Source organism: Macaca mulatta, chromosome 20 (assembly GCF_049350105.2).
Source record: "Macaca mulatta isolate MMU2019108-1 chromosome 20, T2T-MMU8v2.0, whole genome shotgun sequence".
NCBI lineage: Eukaryota > Metazoa > Chordata > Mammalia > Primates > Cercopithecidae > Macaca > Macaca mulatta.
The window spans coordinates 28324828-28344299 of NC_133425.1; the positions used below are offsets into that span (position 1 = coordinate 28324828).

General features: G+C 55.4%; 2 protein-coding genes, 2 long non-coding RNA genes and 1 pseudogene across 13 annotated transcripts; 2 read left to right on the forward strand and 3 right to left on the reverse strand.

Annotated features, from left to right (window-relative positions):
- Positions 1 to 1083: 1083 nt before the first annotated feature.
- LOC144337967 (uncharacterized) lies at positions 1084 to 2123 on the reverse strand. Its single transcript, XR_013411673.1, has 3 exons — positions 2012 to 2123; positions 1303 to 1386; positions 1084 to 1224 (listed from the first exon to the last, which is right to left on the reverse strand). It is a non-coding gene; the product is annotated as an uncharacterized LOC144337967 (long non-coding RNA).
- A 70-nt stretch (positions 2124 to 2193) lies between these two features.
- LOC114674332 (SAGA-associated factor 29-like) lies at positions 2194 to 13970 on the forward strand (annotated as a pseudogene). Its single transcript, XR_013411262.1, has 9 exons — positions 2194 to 2265; positions 2607 to 2901; positions 3544 to 3684; positions 4333 to 4462; positions 4533 to 4663; positions 4886 to 4921; positions 5028 to 5185; positions 6637 to 6640; positions 13770 to 13970. The product of XR_013411262.1 is annotated as an SAGA-associated factor 29-like (transcript).
- LOC704658 (sulfotransferase 1A1) lies at positions 6114 to 12732 on the reverse strand. 6 transcript variants are annotated; one of them, XR_013411663.1, is made up of 9 exons: positions 12620 to 12732; positions 11388 to 11539; positions 11158 to 11283; positions 10971 to 11068; positions 8697 to 8823; positions 8507 to 8601; positions 7804 to 7984; positions 7438 to 7681; positions 6114 to 6256 (listed from the first exon to the last, which is right to left on the reverse strand). XR_013411663.1 is itself a non-coding variant. In XM_077985878.1 (8 exons), the coding sequence occupies exons 2-8, from the start codon at positions 11533 to 11535 to the stop codon at positions 7569 to 7571; spliced, it is 819 nt and encodes a 272-aa protein (XP_077842004.1). In that variant the 5' UTR covers positions 11536 to 11539; positions 12620 to 12732; the 3' UTR covers positions 7333 to 7568. The 6 variants fall into 6 exon arrangements, 3 of the variants coding, with proteins under 3 accessions (XP_077842004.1, XP_014981401.3, XP_077842003.1); XR_013411664.1 differs by lacking the exon at positions 6114 to 6256 and adding an exon at positions 6683 to 6827 and having other exon boundaries at positions 7465 to 7681; XR_013411662.1 differs by lacking the exon at positions 6114 to 6256 and adding an exon at positions 6683 to 7213 and having other exon boundaries at positions 7456 to 7681.
- On the forward strand, positions 10879 to 12445 carry LOC144337965 (uncharacterized). Its single transcript, XR_013411671.1, has 2 exons — positions 10879 to 11018; positions 11143 to 12445. It is a non-coding gene; the product is annotated as an uncharacterized LOC144337965 (long non-coding RNA).
- A 5-nt stretch (positions 13971 to 13975) lies between the features above and the next one.
- LOC709318 (sulfotransferase 1A1) lies at positions 13976 to 18421 on the reverse strand. Of its 4 annotated transcripts, none has more exons than XM_077985875.1 (9): positions 18308 to 18421; positions 17028 to 17179; positions 16798 to 16923; positions 16611 to 16708; positions 15337 to 15463; positions 15147 to 15241; positions 14445 to 14625; positions 14214 to 14322; positions 13976 to 14119 (listed from the first exon to the last, which is right to left on the reverse strand). In XM_077985875.1, the coding sequence occupies exons 2-9, from the start codon at positions 17173 to 17175 to the stop codon at positions 14089 to 14091; spliced, it is 915 nt and encodes a 304-aa protein (XP_077842001.1). In that variant the 5' UTR covers positions 17176 to 17179; positions 18308 to 18421; the 3' UTR covers positions 13976 to 14088. The 4 variants fall into 4 exon arrangements, with proteins under 4 accessions (XP_077842001.1, XP_077842002.1, XP_028696638.2 ...); XM_077985876.1 differs by having other exon boundaries at positions 17028 to 17210; XM_028840805.2 differs by lacking the exon at positions 13976 to 14119 and having other exon boundaries at positions 14125 to 14322.
- Between the last annotated feature and the right edge of the window lie 1051 nt (positions 18422 to 19472).

Consider the following 19472-nt stretch of genomic DNA (forward strand, 5'->3'; position numbering starts at 1 on the left):
ATAGAACAAGAAAGAATAAGGACAATGCAGTCCCCTTGCCCTGGGAACCAGCCCCAGCTTCATGGCTCCCAGGGGACCTCACAGAGCATCAGTAGAGGATCCTAGATGAACCCTGGCAGGTACCTTTCTTTCCCTGGGTTTGAAGGAGGCTCCACAGACAGAGGCCAGAGGAAGTTGAGGCTTGGAAGCCACAGGGCCCTGTGGAAGGAGGGCATCCCCCCATCCTCCTTGTTCTTTGTCCTCACTATTTAAAGTCCAAGGTCAAGCTGGGTGCGAGACAGGTAACCAACCATCTGAGTAAAGGTAAGTCTCCCAAGCCTTCCAAGAGCTGCGTGAGCTCAGAGGCAAGCGGGGAAAGCTGAGGCATGGGGCTTCCAGGCAGAGGAGAGGCTGCTCCCCTGCTAGGGCCACAGGCCCCACCACCCTCCTCTGTGCCCCTGAGGAATCCCCGTGACTGGCATGTCCTCCAGCTACTAGCTCTGCCCCTGCCCTAGCAACCTTCAGGAGGCCCCCTTGACTCAGACTTTGCATTGCACTCCAGTAACAACGGGTCGGACCCACACGGGGTGGCACAGAAAAGAGGCAAGAATGTGAGATTAATAGAGTGGTAGCAAGTGAATAGAAAATCCCAAGCAGCAGTTTCACATGACCAGAAGAAGGAAACTTGAAATAGCTGCATATACTAAGGGCCAATAAGTCCCTGAAAAATAGGATGAGGACCAAGCTGGCTCTGACCAACCAGACACAACATGGCGCCGTATTTGATGTAGGTTTCACCTAGGATCTCATTGTACGATCAGTAACATACGAAACCATACACCCGCCAGTGCCAAGATGGCTCCAGGAACACCTGGATTTGGGTGTAAATTGTGGCACCACGGTCTTGAGAAATCTTTACCTTTTCCTGGAATCTTCATGAATATACCCCTCTTTAGTTAAAGAAGCCCATAAAGGTTAGTCCCAAACCTCACAGGGCATGAGACACTCTCTTGAGGACCCCCACATTCCCCTTCTTGAGTGAGTCCTTTTGCTGTGCAAGATATCTCCCTACATTCATGACTTTCTGATTTGTCCTGAAATTCCTTCTGGCTAAGGTGTCAACAGCCTGGAGACTGATCGAGGTGGATATCCCACTGGTCTTTGAGGACCTCCCCTAGGCCACCAGTATCTGGAGGGGGTTGGGGACACTGAGGATCAGGTCTCCAGCAGGGATGTCCAGTGTGCCTGCAGAGGCAAGAAGGTTGGTCACAGGCAGCCCAGGGCAGGGTGTCGGGTAGGAGGCCGGGGCCAAAGCCCACTCACGTCTTCTAATTCTGAGTCTTCTATTTCCTTCGTGCCCATCCGGCACAGCCAGATCAGGTCACCCAAAGCAGTGACATCTAACAGCTAAAAAGGCATGGGGCCGAGAGAGATACAGAGTCAGGCATCACAACCCCCCTCCAGGCTCAGCCCTGAATACCAAGATCAGGACTCAGCTGCCCGGGCCTGGATTGCACAACTGGGCACCCTCTTCCCAGAGCTGGACCAGGCTGGGGCTGGGGGACTGCACCCACCGAGGACATTGGCTCTCTAGGGGCAGAAGCTGCCCTGGTTCTTCCTGAAGGAACTCCTCTGACAGGCAGATCACATGAGCTCTTACCCAGCAGCCAGGGTTGGGGCAACACAAGGGCCTCTTCATCCCATCCCAGGCAGCAGGCAGGTAAGAGACAAGGAGGTCTCCGAGAGGGAGCTGGTGGCAAGCCCCTCCGTGCAGCAGGCACTGTTCCGGGCATCACACAGCTCCATCCCGTGAGGAAGGGGTGACTGTTATTTGCATCTTATGGATAAGGAAATGGACGTGGGGGTTTAAAATCCTTGCCCGCTGGGACTAAGCTAGTGAACGTCCTGTGAGCATCAGCAGTGATTGATTGAGTCACAGCCTCACCACTGCAGCCGGACCTGAACTTCCTCACAGCTCAGCAACACCCAGCAGTCACTGAATTTCCCCAGGGCAAGTCCTCTACTCACTCACAATTAGCGGGAGCTCAGTAGAAGGCGCCCATCGTCCATTATTTTGTTGACTATTTCTTGGCCATCGTCTCTGTGCTGAACTTTGTTCTACAGCAGTGACAAGAGCTGTCCTCGGGCAGTTTAGTGCAAAGGTTAGGGTGGGAGAGACTAAAGAGAGCAATAAAACACCTAGCAGGTCAGATAATGACTAACGAGAGCAATAAAACACCTAGCAAGTCAGATAATAAGTATTCAGGAAAAGGAGCAGAGGGGGAAGTACTCAAGAGGTGCAATTTTATTTTATATTTTTAGAGACGGTGTTGCTCTTTTGCCCGGGCTGTAGTGCAGTGGAGCGATCATAGCTCACTGCAGCCTCCAACTCCTGTGCTCAAGCGATCCTCCCACCTCAGTCTCCCCCGTAACTGGGACTACAGGCATATGCCATGGTACCCGCGATCTCAGAGCTGCAATTTTAAATCGGGAGCCAGGGAAGACCTCCCTGTTCAGGTGGCAGGTTATCAAGACAGAAGGTGTAGAGAAGAACCTTCCAGTCAAAAGGAAAAGGCAGGTCCTGCTGTTCTCAGGAATGGCCAGAAGTACTATCATCCCCATCTTAGAGACGGGGACAGGGTCGCAAAATTGTCAGGGCGTTTCCTGGTTCCTCAACAAACAGCTGGATCCGAAGTTGTCTGGATGGTCGAGCATCGAAGTTGTCTGGACGGTCGATCATCGATGGAGCCTCCGTGCCTGGGGCGGACCTCCCCCGGAGCACGCGGGAGCTCAGGGCGCACAGGCCTCTAGGTTCCAGGGTCCGGCTTAGGCTCAGGCTGGGCGTCAGCAAAGGGACCTGCGGGGCTCCCTGGGGCGGAGGAGGCCCGAAGGCCAGTGGCCAGTACGGTGCGTCGGGCGGAGGTAGGGGTGCAGCAGGAGCGGGAGGCGCGCCCAGGGCGGGGGTGCCAGGCCCACTCCAACGGCGGCAGGGTACGGGGGCATCAGGGCAGCTCCTGGTAGGGGTCGCACCCCAAACCCCGACCACTAGCGGCCGCCGGCTCTCCTTCCTTACCCGCCGAAGGGCTGCCACGGCGGACAGGAAGCTGTGCACTATGAGCGCTATCTCCCTGGGGAGGAGAACGGGAATGTCCCTGGGAGTCCCGCCGCTCTCCACCGCCGGTCCCCTCCAATCCCACCCGAAAGTGACGTCCTCATTCCCCGCCTCAGCAGAGCCCCAGGCCCCGCCCCTGCCTGAAGTCACGCCCCTTGCACTTGCCCACCTCAGGCCCCTCCTCCAACCCAGGTACCCACCTGTCCCCACTCCTCTCCCTCCTGCGCGCCATCGGACCCCAGCGTGCCCACCATGCTGGACTGCAGCCTGGATCATCACCCCCCTCCCAGGCCCGCTCCTTCCCGGAGTTCCACCGCCGAGATTCCCAGGGCTCCCTGTCACACTCCTCCTCTGCAACAGGCCTCGTCCCCTCCCCAGACGCCCCACCCTTGTCACAGGCCTGGAGGGTCCCTCTCATCAGGCCTGTGCCTCGCGGGGTCCGCCTTCTCCAGGAAGCCTTCTTCCGGCCTCGGAGACCCTCCCGGTCTCACCAGGCGTGCAATGGCGCGATTCAGCTTGTTGGAACCAACGTCCTGACCCCCCGGGCTCTAGCGATTCTCCTGTCTCAGTCTCCCAAGTAGCTGGAATTACAGGTTCGTGCCACCATGCCCGGCTAATGTTTGTATTTTTATCAGAAACGGGGTTTCACCATGTTGGCCAGGCTGTTCTCGAAGCACAGCTGACCTCAAGTGATCCGACAGCTTTGGCTTCCCAAACTGCTAAGATTACAGGCGTGAGCGACTGAGCCCGGGCTGGGCCTTGTCTTTTGTGCGGCCCCCATTGTGCTACTGGACCCGAGAAGCAGGGCTGACAGTGAACCCCATGTAGACGCGGCCCTGGTGACGGGGGTTCAGGCAGTAGAGCAAGTAGATCCCGAAGAAGCGCCTCCGCCTCTCCGCGACCCCGCGGGATTCTTCCAATTTCAGGAAATTCTCATTAAATACACTTCTGGGTCAGCACTGACATGAGGAAGAGAACCTGACCAACACCTCGAAACCTGCTTTGTCCCTCCCTGGTTCCTCCCTCTGGGTGCCCACTGTGCTGCCGTCTCACCCATCTGTGGTTCAGCGTAGCAGCTGTGTAGGACACCTGGCCGATCGAGTCACAGTCCTGCTGGGCCCTCAGGCTCACTCGGGAACTAGGGGCTCCCAGGGGCTCCTTCCCACAACTCAGTGCAGCATGCTGGGGGGTCAGGGCCAGCACCTGTCCCTGGGGCCTCAGGCCTCCCTTCCTTCCCATAGCGGCCAAGATCGCAGGTCTCTACAATGACTCGGAGCCACCCCGGAAGACCATGCGCAGAGGGGTGCTGATGACCCTGCTGCAGCAGTCGGCCATGACCCTGCCCCTGTGGATCGGGAAGCCCGGTGACAAGTGAGGGCAGCAGCTGCGAGGGAGGGGCTGGTGCCCAGGGGCTGGGACTGACCCTTTGTTCTGCTCACAGGCCCCCACCCCTCTGTGGGGCCATCCCCGCCTCAGGGGACTACGTGGCCAGACCTGGAGACAAGGTGGCTGCCTGGGTGAAGGCCGTGGATGGGGACGAGCAGTGGTCAGTTACAGCCATGCCACCAACAAGTGAGTGACACCAGCCCCGGGGCTACTCTCTGGTCGCTGCACCTGCCTGGGCTGCCGCTCTACTCCCTGTCTGCACAGCTGGAGAAAAGCTCCACAGAGGGTGATGTGGGCGGGGCCAGCTGTGCAGGGAGCACCATGTCCTCGTCCTGCCCCGTCCTCCACGCTCCTTGACAGGGACTGCGCCTCTGGCTACACCCAGTGTTTTCCTCCTTTTGTCCACAGGTATGAGGTAGATGACATCAATGAAGAAGGCAAAGAGTGAGTGTCCAGGCCAGGGCCGGACATGGAGACTGGGGGCAGCCTAACAGCTGGGAAGGAGCATCCCCACCCAGCCACAGGTTGACACAAGTCCCTCTACAGCCAGGAGACACACCCTGAGCTGACGCTGGATCATCCCGCTGCCCCAGTGGAAGGCCAACCCCGAGACAGACCCTGAGGCCTTATTCCAGAAGGACAGCTCACGCTAGCCCTGTATCCCCAGACCACCTGCTTCTACCATGCCCTGACCCACGTGCCCCCACAGTGAGTAAAGCAGCCGCCATGCGACAGGCCATGGATGATGTCAGGAGCAGGCTGATCAGATATGCAGGAGGTCCTTGTTTGGACCAAGGCAGGGCATGGAGCCCAGGTGAGGCAGGAGAGGTAGTCAAGAAGACAACCACCTTCTCAGGATGCTGCGACCTTGGTGACCGCACGGCCAACACAGTAAGCCTCAGCATTCGCCTGGTCACTGAGCTCACGCAAAGCTATCTCCAGTAGGGACTTTCCCTTTTGAGAACGTGTGCATTTTGATTTTACCTGTCCTCAAACTGACCTTTTGCTCATTTTAATAGTAAAAACCACACCCCTGGGTGGAGATTTAAAATGCTAATGAGACATGTGTCCTAGGAACAGGCATGTATAGCAAATGCCCATGTGCACCCAGAGGACCACCCAGATCATGCTCACTAGTGACGCCGCTTCCCACCCATTATGAAAAATTGCGTGAGATTCCCATAAGGGGAGTTTCCCTGCAGTAATTAACACTGACCCACCCTGATGAGCAGCCTGTTCTGAACTCGCTCAAGGTGTATTGTCTACTATGCACTTAACTTTCAAAATACAGTTTTTCTTTTGCAATAAGTTACTTTATGCTGCACTTCTTTTGCTGTGTGTCTCCTGTTTAAATTATTTTATTTTGTTTATTTATTTATTTTTCAAGACAGAGTCTTGCTCTGTCACCCAAGCTGGTAGGCAGTGGCGCGATCTCGGTTCACCACAATTCTCTTGCCTCAGCCTCCCAAGTAACTGGGATTACAAGTGCGCGCCAACACTCCCAGTTAATTTCGTATTTTTGGTAGAGATGGGGTTTCACCATGTTGGCCAGGCTGGTCTCCAACTCCTGACCTCAAATGATCCACCAGGCTGAAGTGCTGGGATTAGAGGCATAAGCCACTGAGCCCAGCCCAAATCATAATTTACTTTATTTTATTCATTAATATTATTTTTTAGAGATGGAGTTTCACTCTTATGGCCAGGCTGGAGTGAAGTGGGGCGATCTTGGCTCACTGCAACCTCTGCCCTCTCCCACACTGGTTCAAGCGATTCTCCTGCCTCAGCCTCCGGAGTAGCTGGGATTACAGGCGCCCACCACCACGCCCCGCTAATTTATGTGTTTTTGTTTGTTTGTTTTCTTTTTTTTTCCATTTTTTTAAAATTATACTTTAGGTTCTAGGGTACATGTGTACAACGTGCAGGTTAGTTACATATGTATACATGTGCCATGTTGGTGTGCTGCACCCATTAACTCATCATTTACATTAGGTATATCTCCTAATGCTATCCCTCCCCCCAACCCCTCCCCACAATAGGACCCGGTGTGTGATGATCCCCTTCCTGTGTCCAAGTGATTTCATTGTTCAGTTCCCACCTATGAGTGAGAACATGCGGTATTTGGTTTTCTGTTCTTGCGATATTTGTTTGTTTTCTTTCAGTAGAGTTGGGGTTTCGCCATGTTGGCCAGGCTAGTAACAAATCAAATTTATTTTCATTAAACTCTTTATTTCTCAGGCAGGGATCACTCTGTCCCTCAGGCTTGAGTGGATTACCACAGTCACAGCCAACTGCAGCCATAACCTTCCTGGCTCAGGTGATCCTCCTGCCTTCACTTGCCAAGTAGCTGGGACTACAGGTGCCCACCACCACGTGCAGATCATTTTCTCAAATTTTTGTAGGGATGGCATATTGTAACATTGATCAGGCTGGTCCCAAACTCCTGTCCTCCAGTGATCCTCTGGTCTCAACTTCGAAAATGACTGGGATTACAGGCTTGAGCCACCCTGCTTGGCTCACAAATCATATTTTATTCTCTTTTTAAAAGCTGATTTTATTGGCTGGGCGCGGTGGCTCACGCCTGTAATCCCAGCACTTTGGGAGGCCAAGGTGGGCAGATCACAAGGTCAGGAGATCGAGACCATCCTGGCTAACACGGTGAAACCCCATCTCTACTAAAAATACAAAAAATTAGCCAGGCATGGTGGCGGGCGCCTGTGGTCCCAGCTACTCGGGAGGCTGAGGCAGGAGAATGGCGTGGGCCCAGGAGGCAGAGCTTGCAGTGAGCTGAGATCGCACGACTGCACTCCAGCCTGGGCGACAGAGCAAGACTCCGACTCAAAAAAAAAAAAAATTGATTTTATTTTGTTATTATTATTATTATTATTATTATTATTTTCAACAGAATCTCACTATGTTGCCCAGGTTGGTCTTGAACTCCTGGGTTCAAATGATCCTCCCACCTCAACCTCCCAAATTGCTGGGATTACAGACATAACCCACTGTCCCTGGCCCTCAATTCATATTTGATTCTTGAGCCCCTTGGTCAGGCTTGATTCTCACACTCCCTCTGCAGTGACCCCGGGAGCCCCTCTCACAGCTCAGAGCGGAAGCTGAGGCTGCAGCCTGCCATCTTCTCCGCATAGTCCGCATCAAAGCGCTCATTCTGCGCCACGGTGAAGGTGGTTTTCCAGTCCCCAGTCATTCCTGGAGGAGGAAGGCAGGGAGCAAAGCTGGAGTCTCATCCCAGGGGAGGCCCCGAGTGCCTATGGGGAGGCTCCAACCGCTGCTCCCACCCGCCCCAAACCCCCGTGCTGGCCGGCACCCACCTTTCCTCATGAAGGGGGAGATGCTGTGGTCCATGAACTCCTGGGGGACGGTGGTGTAGTTGGCCATAGGGTTCTTCTTCATCTCCTTGAATGACGTGTGTTGAACCATGAGGTCTACGGTCTCCTCTGGCAGGGAGCGCCCCACAAACTCCAGGATCTTCCGAATCTCCCTTTTGGGGTTCTGAGGAGCAGAGGCTCCTCAGTGGAGGCTAGGTTTGCCGATTCAGGAAAATAAAAGGGGTCCCCTTCTCTAACCTCAGAGGGGAACTGGCCACTTCCACTAGAAAACCCACAGAGCCAGCTCCTCGACCCCCGGGGCCCCGGTCCCTGGGATAAAATGAATTGCTCTCTGCCCTCTGATCCCATCATGAGCTGGGCTTGGCTCCTATGGGTGAGGACCGGGATGGTCTTCTTCCGTGACTGTGGCCCTGGGTGGCACACCCTTTGGTGGGGATAATCAATAGGACTAAGTATCTAATCCGTGGCCCCTCATGCAGCTGACTCAGCTGCGGGAGATGAGAGCTGTGTGGGGTCCACTGCCAGGTGGGGCTGTAGCGGGGAGGCCTGGGCCAGGGAGGCAGGATGTGGAATCTGGGCCTACTATGGGGGCCACCCAGGAACGGGGCTGGGCAGCCTTGACGGGTACCTGTGAGGTGCCTGCCCCCAGGGGTCACATGAGGGGAAGCATCACAGATGATCTCACCTCCTTCATGTCTTCATAGAAGAGGTAGAGAACAGGGTGGGTGTGGCTCAGCTCCCACCACTCCTGCACGTGCTGGTACCAGGACCCGTAGGACACTGGAGAAGCAGGCAGGGGGCAGCGACACAGGGTTACTGTGCGTTGTAGCCACCACCTCTCGGCTCCACACCCTCCTTCCTCCCATCAAACCCACCTTCTCCGGCCATGAACTTCTCCAGGAAGCTGTCCCAGGTCCCAGGCTCGGGGTACACCTTGGCCATGTGGTAGAAGTGGTAGTAGGAGACCGCCACATCCTTTGCGTTGCGGGCAACATAGACCATCTGCGGGGGCAGAAGACTCGACCCCAGCACCATCACCACACAGCCCGCCACAGGCCAGCTCATCTCTTGGTTTGGCAAAGGAAGAACCTGAGGCTTAGAGGCTGACCTGCTTGACATCTCACGGCACAGGTAGGATCAAGCTGGGGTCTGAACCCTGCTTGGAAGCCAAAACCCTGCCTGGTCCCTGAGACCATCATGTTCTAAAGTAATATAATCTGCATCAATGCGTCACACTCTGATCTGGAGCAAAGCATGCTCCGCCAGGCATGTTCCCACCCCCACCAAATTTTGTGGGCCTGTGAGGACCCACCCTCTACCTTTCTTAGATCTACACTGAAGAGTCTCATGTTCTTGGTCATCAGAGCAAGAGGCAGACAGTCCGCCCGCCGCGGAAGATGAGACAAGGCTGGAGGAAGTAGGGCGACTTTCCCAGAAGAACAGGACCAAAGCTGGGCTGAGATGGGGCCTCCTTCCCTGGATTCACATGTCCCACACCTGGACCTTTGCTTTTTCTTTTTGTTGTGACAATATTTTACTTTATTTTATTTTATTATTTATTTATTTATTTATTTATTTATTTATTTATTTATTGAGACAGAGAGTCTCAGAAAAAAAAAAAAGAAAGAAAAGAAAAAAAGATCTTGGTCTTTCTTTTTTCCTGTCGCCCAGGTTGGAGTGCACTGGAGTGATAATAGCTCACTGCAACCTTGACCTCCCAGGCTCAAGCAACTCTCCAACCTCAGACTGTCAAGTAGCTGGCACTAGAGCGCCATGCCACCATGCCCTGCTGATATTTTGCATTTTCATAGAGATGGAGTCTCCTCATGTTTCCCGGGCTCGTCTGGAACTCCTGAGCTCAAGTGTTCCACCCACCTTGGCCTCCCAAAGTTCTGGCATTACAGCACTGAGCCATCATAGGTGGCAAACCGTTTTTTTTTTTTTTTGAGAGGGAGTTTCGCTGTTGTTGCCCAGGCTGGAGTGCAATGGCATGATCTCAGCTCACCGCAACCTCTTCTCCTGGGTTCAAGTGATTCTCTTGCCTCAGACTCCTGAGCAGCTGGGATTACAGGCATGCGCCACCACACCCAGCCAATTTTGTATTTTTAGTAGAGATGAGGTTTTTCTGTGTTGCTCAGGGTGGTCTCAAAGTCCCAACCTCAGGTGATCTGCCCTGCTCAGCCTCCCAAAGTGCTGGGATTACAGACGTGAGCCACTGCGCTTGGAACCTTTTTAAAATCTTTACTTATTTATTTACGTTGTTTGAAACGAAGTCACTTTGTGTCTCCTAGGCTAGAGTGCAGTGGCTCGATCTCGGCTCACTGCAACCACTGGCCTGCCAGGTTCAAGTGGTTCTCCTGCCTCAGCCTCCTGAATAGCTAAGTATACCGGCACCTGCCCCAACGCCTGACTATTTTTGAATTTTTAGTACAAACGGGGCTTCCTGATGTTGGCCAGGGTGGTGGTCTCCAACTCCTGACGTCAGGTGATCTGCCCGCCTCAACCTCCCAAAGTGCTGAGATTACAGGAGTGAGCCACCACCTGCCTGATCCCCACCAACTTTTTTTTTTTTTTTTTTCTGAGACAGAGTTTCACTCTTTTTGCCCAGGCTAGATCTCGGCTCACTGCAGCCTCTGCCTCCCAGGTTCAAGCAATTCTTCTGCCTCAGCCTAGCAAGTAGTGGGATTACAGGTGCCCAGCACCATGCCTGGCTAATTTTTTCGGATTTTTAGTAATGATGGGATTTTGCCATATTGTCCAGGGTGGTCTCCAACTCCAGACCTCAGGTGATCTGCTGGCCTCAGCCTGTTAAAGTGCTGGGATTACAGGCATGAGCCACCGCGCCTGCCAGCCCCTCTTTTTAATCTTCATCTTTTTTTGAGACAAGGTTTCTCTGTCACCCAGTCTGGAGTGCAGTGGTGTGATCATAGCTCACTTCACTCTTGAACTCCCAGGCTCAGGTGATCCTCCCACCTCAGCCTCCTGAGTAGCTGGTACTACAGGCACACACCACTATGCATACCTGATTTTCTTTTTTGTTTTTTTTTTTGGAAGAGACTGGTCTGGAACTTCTGGCTTCAAGGGATCTTCCCACCTCAGCCTCCCAAAGTGCTGGGATTACGGATGTGAAACACTGTGCCCAGCCTCACCTTGACCTTCTGATCCAACAGAGTCTGGGGCAGCAGAGCCAGGGGCAGGTGTGTCTTCAGGAGCCGTGGGGCCGGTGTGTCTTTCAGAGTCTCCATCCCTGAGCAGTGGGTCAGGGAAGGTCTGGTGAGCTGAAGCCCCAGCCCTGTCTTCCTCCCCTCCCCTTGCACCCAGGACACGGTCACACACCTGAGGGAATCCCTGGGACTTTGAACTCAAGGAAGGGCACCCGCATGAAGATGGGAGCTCGGTGACACTTCTCCAAGTCGCCGCCTTGGTAGATCATGTCCAGAATCTGGCTCACCCAGGTAGTCCCTGGAGAGGGAGGGAGATGGGAGGTGAGCAGGCTGAGGGCACAACCTCGCTGGCCAAGGTGGGGACTGGCGCCTGGGAGAGGGTGGGTGGCCCTCCTCACCTACCGGACTTGGGGTAGGTGCTGATGAGCAGGTCATCGGGCCGGGCCCGGAAGCTCTGCAGGGGTCCCAGTGCCTCTGCAAAGTACTTGATGAGCGGAACCCCCTTCACGTACTCCAGTGGCGGGCGAGAGGTGTCCTGGATCAGCTCCATGTTCCTGTGTCAGGAGCCAGAGCCAGGCCCACTTCCTTTAACACCATCACAACAGCAAGAAAGCGGCATTCTTGCTTTCAGGGAAGTCACTGGGGCCTAGGGAGGCTGAGTGACTTGCCCACGCTCACAAAGCCAGTCAGTGGCGGGGCTGGGGCTGAAACCCGGTCAGCCTCTAATGCGGTGGTTCCCCAGCCTGGCCACACCTTTCATTCACCTGCAGAGCTGTTCAGAATCCCAGGGCCTGGGCCATGGTGCAGACCAGTGAAAGCACCCTCGCGGCGCGGGGCCCAGATAGCAGAGTGTGTGATGGTCTCCAGGAGAGTCCAGCTGCACTGAGGAAGCTCTAGGGCCTGGCTGTGCTGTCTCCCTACCAGCCAGTGCCCTTTGTCTCACCATTTCCTACTGTGAGCCCCCAGCCTCCACCCAGTGGGGTCCTGTCCCCGATGCTCCCCTCCTTGAGTTCCCTGTGCCCCTCACATGTGGAAACCTCCCAAGCTGACCAGGCCTGTGATCCACTTGCCCGGCCACAGTCCATCCGGGCTCCAGGACAAACACGGCCCATTGAGCAACTGAGCTGGTACTAGGGGCCAGAGCCTGCTGTGGGAATGAACATAACTCTGATGACTCAGCAAGAGGACAGGCCCAGGCAGGGTGGCTCCCGCCTATAATCCCAGACCCTAGGGAGGCCGAGGCTAGGAGTTGGAGACCAATCTGGGCAGCATTGCAAGACTCCATCTCTAAAAATCTTTAAAAAATGTTTTAAAAAATTAACCAGGCAAGATGGTGAGTGCCTGTAGTCCTAGCTACTCCGGAGACTGAGGCAGGAGAATCACTTGAGCCCAGGAATTAAAGGCTGCAGTGGCCAGGATCCCACAGCACTCCAGCCTGGGTGACAGCAAGACCTGGCCTCTCTGGGAAAAAAAAAAAAAAAGGAAGAGAGGGGGATTCACGCCGGCCGGGGTTGTCTGAAATGGGATATCCATGGGGAAAGCGCAGGGATGGGAGAGGCCTCGATTTCTGGAATGTCAGAGCCAGAAGCTGAGCAGGGTGAGGGCGCCCTGGGCCCTTCCAGTGTGTCACTCACCTGAGCTGTCGGGAACCTGGCCTGTGCCCTCCCCGTCCGCAGTGGCTGAGTGTGGGTGCAATGTGGGGAATGCAGGGGTGTTGTCTGTGCTGAGGGTTTCGTAGGTCCAGTGTGGGAGGGATCTGGAGCTAGGGCCGGACTTAGATTTGCTTCCGGAAGGAAGGGGTAGGATTGGGGGTGGGGGAGCTTCTCCATTACCCTCCTTAGTATGCCAGCTGGAGACAAGCTGAGAGTGATCTCCAAAGCCACGACTGGGTTTGGTGAGTAGAAAACAGAAGAGTGAAAGGGGAAAGGGCCCAGTGGTGGGTTTGTTTTTGTGGGTTGTTTTTTTGTTTTTTGTTTTTTGAGTTCTCACAGGGCTCCTGACCTGCCCCTGCCAAGCAGGCCAACAGACAAGCTTTCTCTGATTGACCCAGGCAAGAGAGGGGAGGGATTGGAGGAGAAAGATGGGATAGGCAGGCCCAGGAAAGGTCACCTACCTGCCTGCTCCGGCCAGTCTTTAAAGCTCCAGGGGTTCTGGCCCAGTGCAGCCCACAGGCCCCCAGCAGCCCATGCACTCCAGACTCTGACCACAAGGCCAGTCTGGAGTGATGTGTGTGGGCAGAGTGAAGGGGCAGGAGGGGAGCAGAGCATGGATACATAGAACAAGAAAGAACAAGGACACTGCAGTCCCCTTGCCCTGGGAGCCAGCTAGCTTCAGCAGCTTCCTTTCTGGAGCCCCAGGAGAACCAGCTCTGAGGTGGGAAGCTCCTGCCCTGAGTCTGGGGCTCTTGCCCCCTCATGCTTCTGGTGACATGGGACACAAGCCACCTGAGGCCAGGATCCCTGCCTGCCACCCTCTGGGTTGCCCTCAGTCCTCTGAACATAGAGTCCCTGAAAGGCAACAGACCCTCCAGCTATGGCCCCACTGGGAGGGAGTCAACGCCCCTTCCTCTCCCCACCCTTTTCACTGCCCTGGGTCTCCAGCCACTGAGAAAAGAGCTCTGTAGCAGCAGGGACTGGGCCAAGAACTTTTGACCCCAGAGTGAAGGATGATGAGAGTGGCTGAGAGTCCACGGCCCAGTGGCTCCTGTGGTCTAGGCTGGGAGAAGGGGGTGCCTGTCCTGGCCTGGGGCTCTCTGAGCAGCCCTCCTGTCTGCCTGCCACACAGCCCCAGGATGACTACTCGGTCCTGTTTGAAGACACCTCCTATGCAGACGGCTATTCCCCTCCCCTCAATGTAGCTCAGAGGTACGTGGTGGCTTGTAAGGAGCCCAAGAAAATGTGACGCTGCCCGGCGGACTCAACATCCCCCAACGACACAGGGCAGGACAGCAGAGGATGTGCTGGGATTAAACAGACATTCCTCCTCCACTCGTCTCCTGGGTTTTACTTCTCCAGACCCTCTCCCCTCTCCAAATAGGGCAAGTTGGGGAGCTGGAGTGGGGAGGTGGCCGTATTTGGCCCCAGTGGGCGATCACTCTTTCAGCTCATGGTTTCTCTTGGCTTGAAATGGAGACTCTGCATTGAACACAAATCATACTTTATTCTTGAGCCGCTTGGTCAGGCTTGATTCGCACACTCCCTCAGCAGTGACCGCGGGAGCCCCTCTCACAGCTCAGAGCGGAAGCTGAGGCTGCAGCCTGCCATCTTCTCCGCATAGTCCGCATCGAAGCGCTCATTCTGCGCCACGGTGAAGGTGGTTTTCCAGTCCCCAGTCATTCCTGGAGGAGGAAGGCAGGGAGCAAAGCTGGAGTCTCATCCCAGGGGAGGCCCCGAGTGCCTATGGGGAGGCTCCAGCCGCTGCTCCCACCTGCCCCAAACCCCCGTGCTGGCCGGCACCCACCTTTCCTCATGAAGGGGGAGATGCTGTGGTCCATGAACTCCTGGGGGATGGTGGTGTAGTTGGCCATAGGGTTCTTCTTCATCTCCTTGAATGACGTGTGTTGAACCATGAGGTCTACGGTCTCCTCTGGCAGGGAGCGCCCCACAAACTCCAGGATCTTCCGAATCTCCCTTTTGGGGTTCTGAGGAGCAGAGGCTCCTCAGTGGAGGCTAGGTTTGCTGATTCAGGAAAATAAAAGGGGTCCCCTTCTCTAATATCAGAGGGGAACTGGCCACTTCCACTAGAAAACCCACAGAGCCAGCTCCTCGATCCCCGGGGCCCCAGTCCCTGGGATAAAATGAATTGCTCTCTGCCCTCTGATCCCATCATGAGCTGGGCTTGGCTCCTATGGGTGAGGACCGGGATGGTCTTCTTCCGTGACTGTGGCCCTGGGTGGCACACCCTTTGGTGGGGATAATCAATAGGACTAAGTATCTAATCCGTGGCCCCTCATGCAGCTGACTCAGCTGCAGGAGATGAGAGCTGTGTGGGACCTGCTGCCAGGTGGGGCTGTAGCGGGGAGGCCTGGGCCAGGGAGGAGGATGGGGAATCCGGACCTGCAGTGGGGGCCACCAAGGAAAGGGGCTGGGCGGCCTTGACGGGTTCCTGTGAGGTGCCTGCCCCCAGGGGTCACATGAGGGGAAGCATCACAGGTGGTCTCACCTCCTTCATGTCTTCATAGAAGAGGTAGAGAACAGGGTGGGTGTGGCTCAGCTCCCACCACTCCTGCACGTGCTGGTACCAGGACCCGTAGGACACTGGAGAAGCGGGCAGGGGGCAGCGACACAGGGTTACTGTGCGTTGTAGCCAGCACCTCTCGGCTCCACACCCTCCTTCCTCCCGTCACACCCACCTTCTCCGGCCATGAACTTCTCCAGGAAGCTGTCCCAGGTCCCAGGCTCGGGGTGCACCTTGGCCATGTGGTAGAAGTGGTAGTAGGAGACCGCGACATCCTTTGCGTTGCGGGCAACATAGACCACCTGCGGGGACAGAAGACTCGACCCCAGCACCATCACCACACAGCCCGCCACAGGCCAGCTCATCTCTTGGTTTGGCAAAGGAAGAACCTGAGGCTTAGGAGCTGACTTGCTTGAGATCTCATCGCACCGGTAGGGCCAAGCTGAGATCTGAACCCTGGTTGGAAGCCAAAATCCTGCCTGGTCCCTGAGACCATCATATTCTAAAGTAATATAATCTGCATCAATGCGTCACACCCTGATCTGGAGCAAGGCATGCTCTGTCAAATATGTTCCCACCCCCACCAAATTTTGTGGGCCTGTGAGGACCCACCCTCTACCTTTCTTAGATCTACACTGAAGAGTCTCATGTTCTTGGTCATCAGAGCAAGAGACAGTCAGTCCCTCCTGTGGAAGATGAGACAAGGCTGGAGGAAGTGAGGCGACTTTCCCAGAAGAACAGGACCAAAGCTGGGCTGAGCCGGGACCTCCTTCCCTGGATTCACATGCCCCACACCTGGACCTTTGCCTTTTCCTTTTTGTTGTGGAATTTTTTTTTTTTTTTTTTTTTTTTTTGAGACAGAGTTTCGCTCTTGTTGCCCAGGCTGGAGTGCAATAGCTCATTTTCGGCTCACTGCAACCTCTGTCTCCCGAGTTCAAGCAATTCTTCTGCCTCAGCTTCCCAAGTAGTTGGGATTACAGGTGCCCACCATCACGCCTGGCGAATTTTTTTGGATTTTTAGTAGAGATGGGATTTTGCCATGTTGGCCAGGGTGGTCTCCAACTCTAGACCTCAGGTGATCTGCTGGCCTCAGCCTGTTAAAGTGCTGGGATTAGAGGCGTGAGCTACCGCGCCTGCCGGCCCCTCTTTTTATTCTTCATCTTTTTTTGAGACAAGGTTTCTCTGTCATGTAGTCTGGAGTGCAGTGGTGTGATCATAGCTCACTTCACTCTTGAACTCGTAGGCTCAGGTGATCCTCCCACCTCAGCCTCCTTAGTAGCTGGTACTATAGGCACACAACACCACGCCCAGCTATATATATATATTTTTTGTTTGTTTGTTTGTTTGTTTGAGGAGACTGGTCTGTAACTTCTGGCTTCAAGGGATTTTCCCACCTCAGCCACCCAAAGTGCTGGGATTACGGAAGTGAAACACTGTGCCCAGCCTCACCTTGACCTTCTGATCCAACAGAGTCTGGGGCAGCAGGGCCAGGGGCAGGTGTGTCTTCAGGAGCCGTGGGGCCGGTGTGTCTTTCAGAGTCTCCATCCCTGAGCAGTGGGTCAGGGAAGGTCTGGTGAGCTGAAGCCCCAGCCCTGTCTTCCTCCCCTCCCCTTGCACCCAGGACACGGTCACACACCTGAGGGAATCCCTGGGGCTTTGAACTCAAGGAAGGGCACCCGCATGAAGATGGGAGCTCGGCGACACTTCTCCAGGTCACCACCTTGGTAGATCATGTCCAGAATCTGGCTCACCCAGGTAGTCCCTGGAGAGGGAGGGAGATGGGAGGTGAGCAGGCTGAGGGCACAACCTCGCTGGCCAAGGTGGGGACTGGCGCCTGGGAGAGGGTGGGTGGCCCTCCTCACCTACCGGACTTGGGGTAGGTGCTGATGAGCAGGTCATCGGGCCGGGCCCGGAAGCTCTGCAGGGGTCCCAGTGCCTCTGCAAAGTACTTGATGAGCGGAACCCCCTTCACGTACTCCAGTGGCGGGCGAGAGGTGTCCTGGATCAGCTCCATGTTCCTGTGTCAGGAGCCAGAGCCAGGCCCACTTCCTTTAACACCATCACAACAGCAAGAAAGCGGCATTCTTGCTTTCAGGAAAGTCACTGGGGCCTAGGGAGGCTGAGTGACTTGCCCACGCTCACAAAGCCAGTCAGTGGCGGGGCTGGGGCTGAAACCCGGTCAGCCTCTAATGCGGTGGTTCCCCAGCCTGGCCACACCTTTCATTCACCTGCAGAGCTGTTCAGAATCCCAGGGCCTGGGCCATGGTGCAGACCAGTGAAAGCACCCTCGCGGCGCGGGGCCCAGATAGCAGAGTGTGTGATGGTCTCCAGGAGAGTCCAGCTGCACTGAGGAAGCTCTAGGGCCTGGCTGTGCTGTCTCCCTACCATCCAGTGCCCTTTGTCTCACCATTTCCTGCTGTGAGCCCCCAGCCTCCACCCAGTGGGCTCCTGTCCCCGATGCTCCCCTCCTTGAGTTCCCTGTGCCCCTCACATGTGGAAATCTCCCAGGCTGACCAGGCCTGTGATCCACTTGCTCAGCCAGGGTCCATCCAGGCTCCAGGACAAACATGGCCCATTGAGCAACTGAGCTGGTACTAGGGGCCAGAGCCTGCTGTGGGAATGAACAAAACTGATGACTCAGCAAGAGGACAGGCCCAGGCAGGGTGGCTCCCGCCTATAATCCCAGACCCTAGGGAGGGCCGAGGCTAGGAGTTGGAGACCAATCTGGGCAGCATTGCAAGACTCCATCTCTAAAAATCTTTTAAAAATGTTTTAAAAAATTAACCAGGCAGGATGGTGAGTGCCTGTAGTCCTAGCTACTCCGGAGGCTGAGGCAGGAGAATCACTTGAGCCCAGGAATTAAAGGCTGCAGTGGCCAGGATCCCACAGCACTCCAGCCTGGGTGACAGCAGGACCTGGCCTCCCCAGAAAAAAACAAAAAAAAAAGCAAGGGAGGGGGATTCACGCCGGCGAGGGTTGTCTGAAATGGGATATCCAAGGGAGGGGGATTCACGCCGGCTGGGTTGTCTGAAATGGGATATCCATGGGGAAAGCGCAGGGATGGGAGAGGCCTCGGCTTCTGGAGTGTTGGAGCCTGAAGCTGAGCAGGGTGAGGGCGCCCTGGGCCCTTCCAGTGTGTCACTCACCTGAGCTCTCGGGAACCTGGCCTTGTGCCCTCCTCGCCCACAGTGGCTGAGTGTGGGTGCAATGTGGGGAATGCAGGGGTGTTGTCTGTGCTGAGGGTTTCGTAGGTCCAGTGTGGGAGGGATCTGGAGCTCGGGCCGGACTTAGATTTGCTTCCGGAAGGAAGGGGTAGGATTGGGGGTGGGGGAGCTTCTCCATTACCCTCCTTAGTATGCCAGCTGGAGACAAGCTTAGAGTGATCTCCAAAGCCACGACTGGGTTTGGTGAGTAGAAAACAGAAGAACGAAAGGGGAAAGGGCCCAATGGTGGGTTTGTTTTTGTGGGTTTGTTTGTTTGTTTGTTTGTTTTTGAGATGTCACAGGGCTCCTGACCTGCCCCTGCCAGGCAGGCCAACAGACGAGCTTTCTCTGATTGAACCAGGCAAGAGAGGGGAAGGATTGGAAGGGAAAGATGGGATAGGCAGGCCCGGGAAAGGTCACCTACCTGCCGGCTCCAGGCTAGTCCTGAAAGAGCCAGGGGTTCTGGCCCAATGCAGCCCGCAGGCCCCAGCAGCCCATGCACTCCAGACTCTGACCACAAGGCCAGTCTGGAGTGATGTGTGTGGGCAGAGTGAAGGGGCAGGAGGGGAGCAGAGCATGGATACATAGAACAAGAAAGAACAAGGACAATGCAGTCCCACTGGGGGGACTCACAGAACATGGATAGAAGATCCTAGAAGAACAGCAGCCCATGGCAGGTGCTTTTGTTTCCTTGGGTTTGAAGGAGGCTCCACAGACAAGAGATCAGAGGAAGCTGAGGCTTGGAAGCCACAGGGCCCCGTGGAAGGAGGGCATACCCCCATCCTCCTTGTTCTTTGTCCTCACTATTTAAAGTCCAAGGTCAAGCTGGGCACGAGATAGCTAACCAACCCTCCGAGTAAAGGTGAGTCTCCCAAGCCTTCCAAGAAATTTGTGAGTTCAGAAGCAAGCGGGCAGGTGGGAGTGTGGGGGAAGCTGGGGCATGGGGCTTCCAGGCAGAGGAGAGGCTGCTCCCCTGCTAGGGCCACAGGCCCCACCACCCTCCTCTGTGCCCCTGAGGAATCCCCGTGACTGGCAGGTCCTCCAGCTACTAGCTCCGCCCCTGCCATAGCAACCTTCAGGAGGCCCCCTTGACTCAGACTTTGCATTG

Excerpts from the sequence above, each read along its gene's own strand:
- LOC709318 (XM_077985875.1), bottom strand. The coding sequence starts at position 17,175 with ATGGAGCTGATCCAGGACACCTCTCGCCCGCCACTGGAGTACGTGAAG. Across the intron at positions 16,709-16,797 it reads AGCCCCAGGGATTCCCTCAG|GGATGGAGACTCTGAAAGAC; the intron begins GTGTGTGACCGT and ends CCCACTGCTCAG. Across the intron at positions 15,464-16,610 it reads TGTTGGATCAGAAGGTCAAG|GTGGTCTATGTTGCCCGCAA; the intron begins GTGAGGCTGGGC and ends CTGTCCCCGCAG.
- LOC704658 (XM_015125915.3), bottom strand. The coding sequence starts at position 11,535 with ATGGAGCTGATCCAGGACACCTCTCGCCCGCCACTGGAGTACGTGAAG. Across the intron at positions 11,069-11,157 it reads AGTCCCAGGGATTCCCTCAG|GGATGGAGACTCTGAAAGAC; the intron begins GTGTGTGACCGT and ends CCCACTGCTCAG. Across the intron at positions 7,682-7,803 it reads CTCCCCCTTCATGAGGAAAG|GAATGACTGGGGACTGGAAA; the intron begins GTGGGTGCCGGC and ends TTCCTCCTCCAG.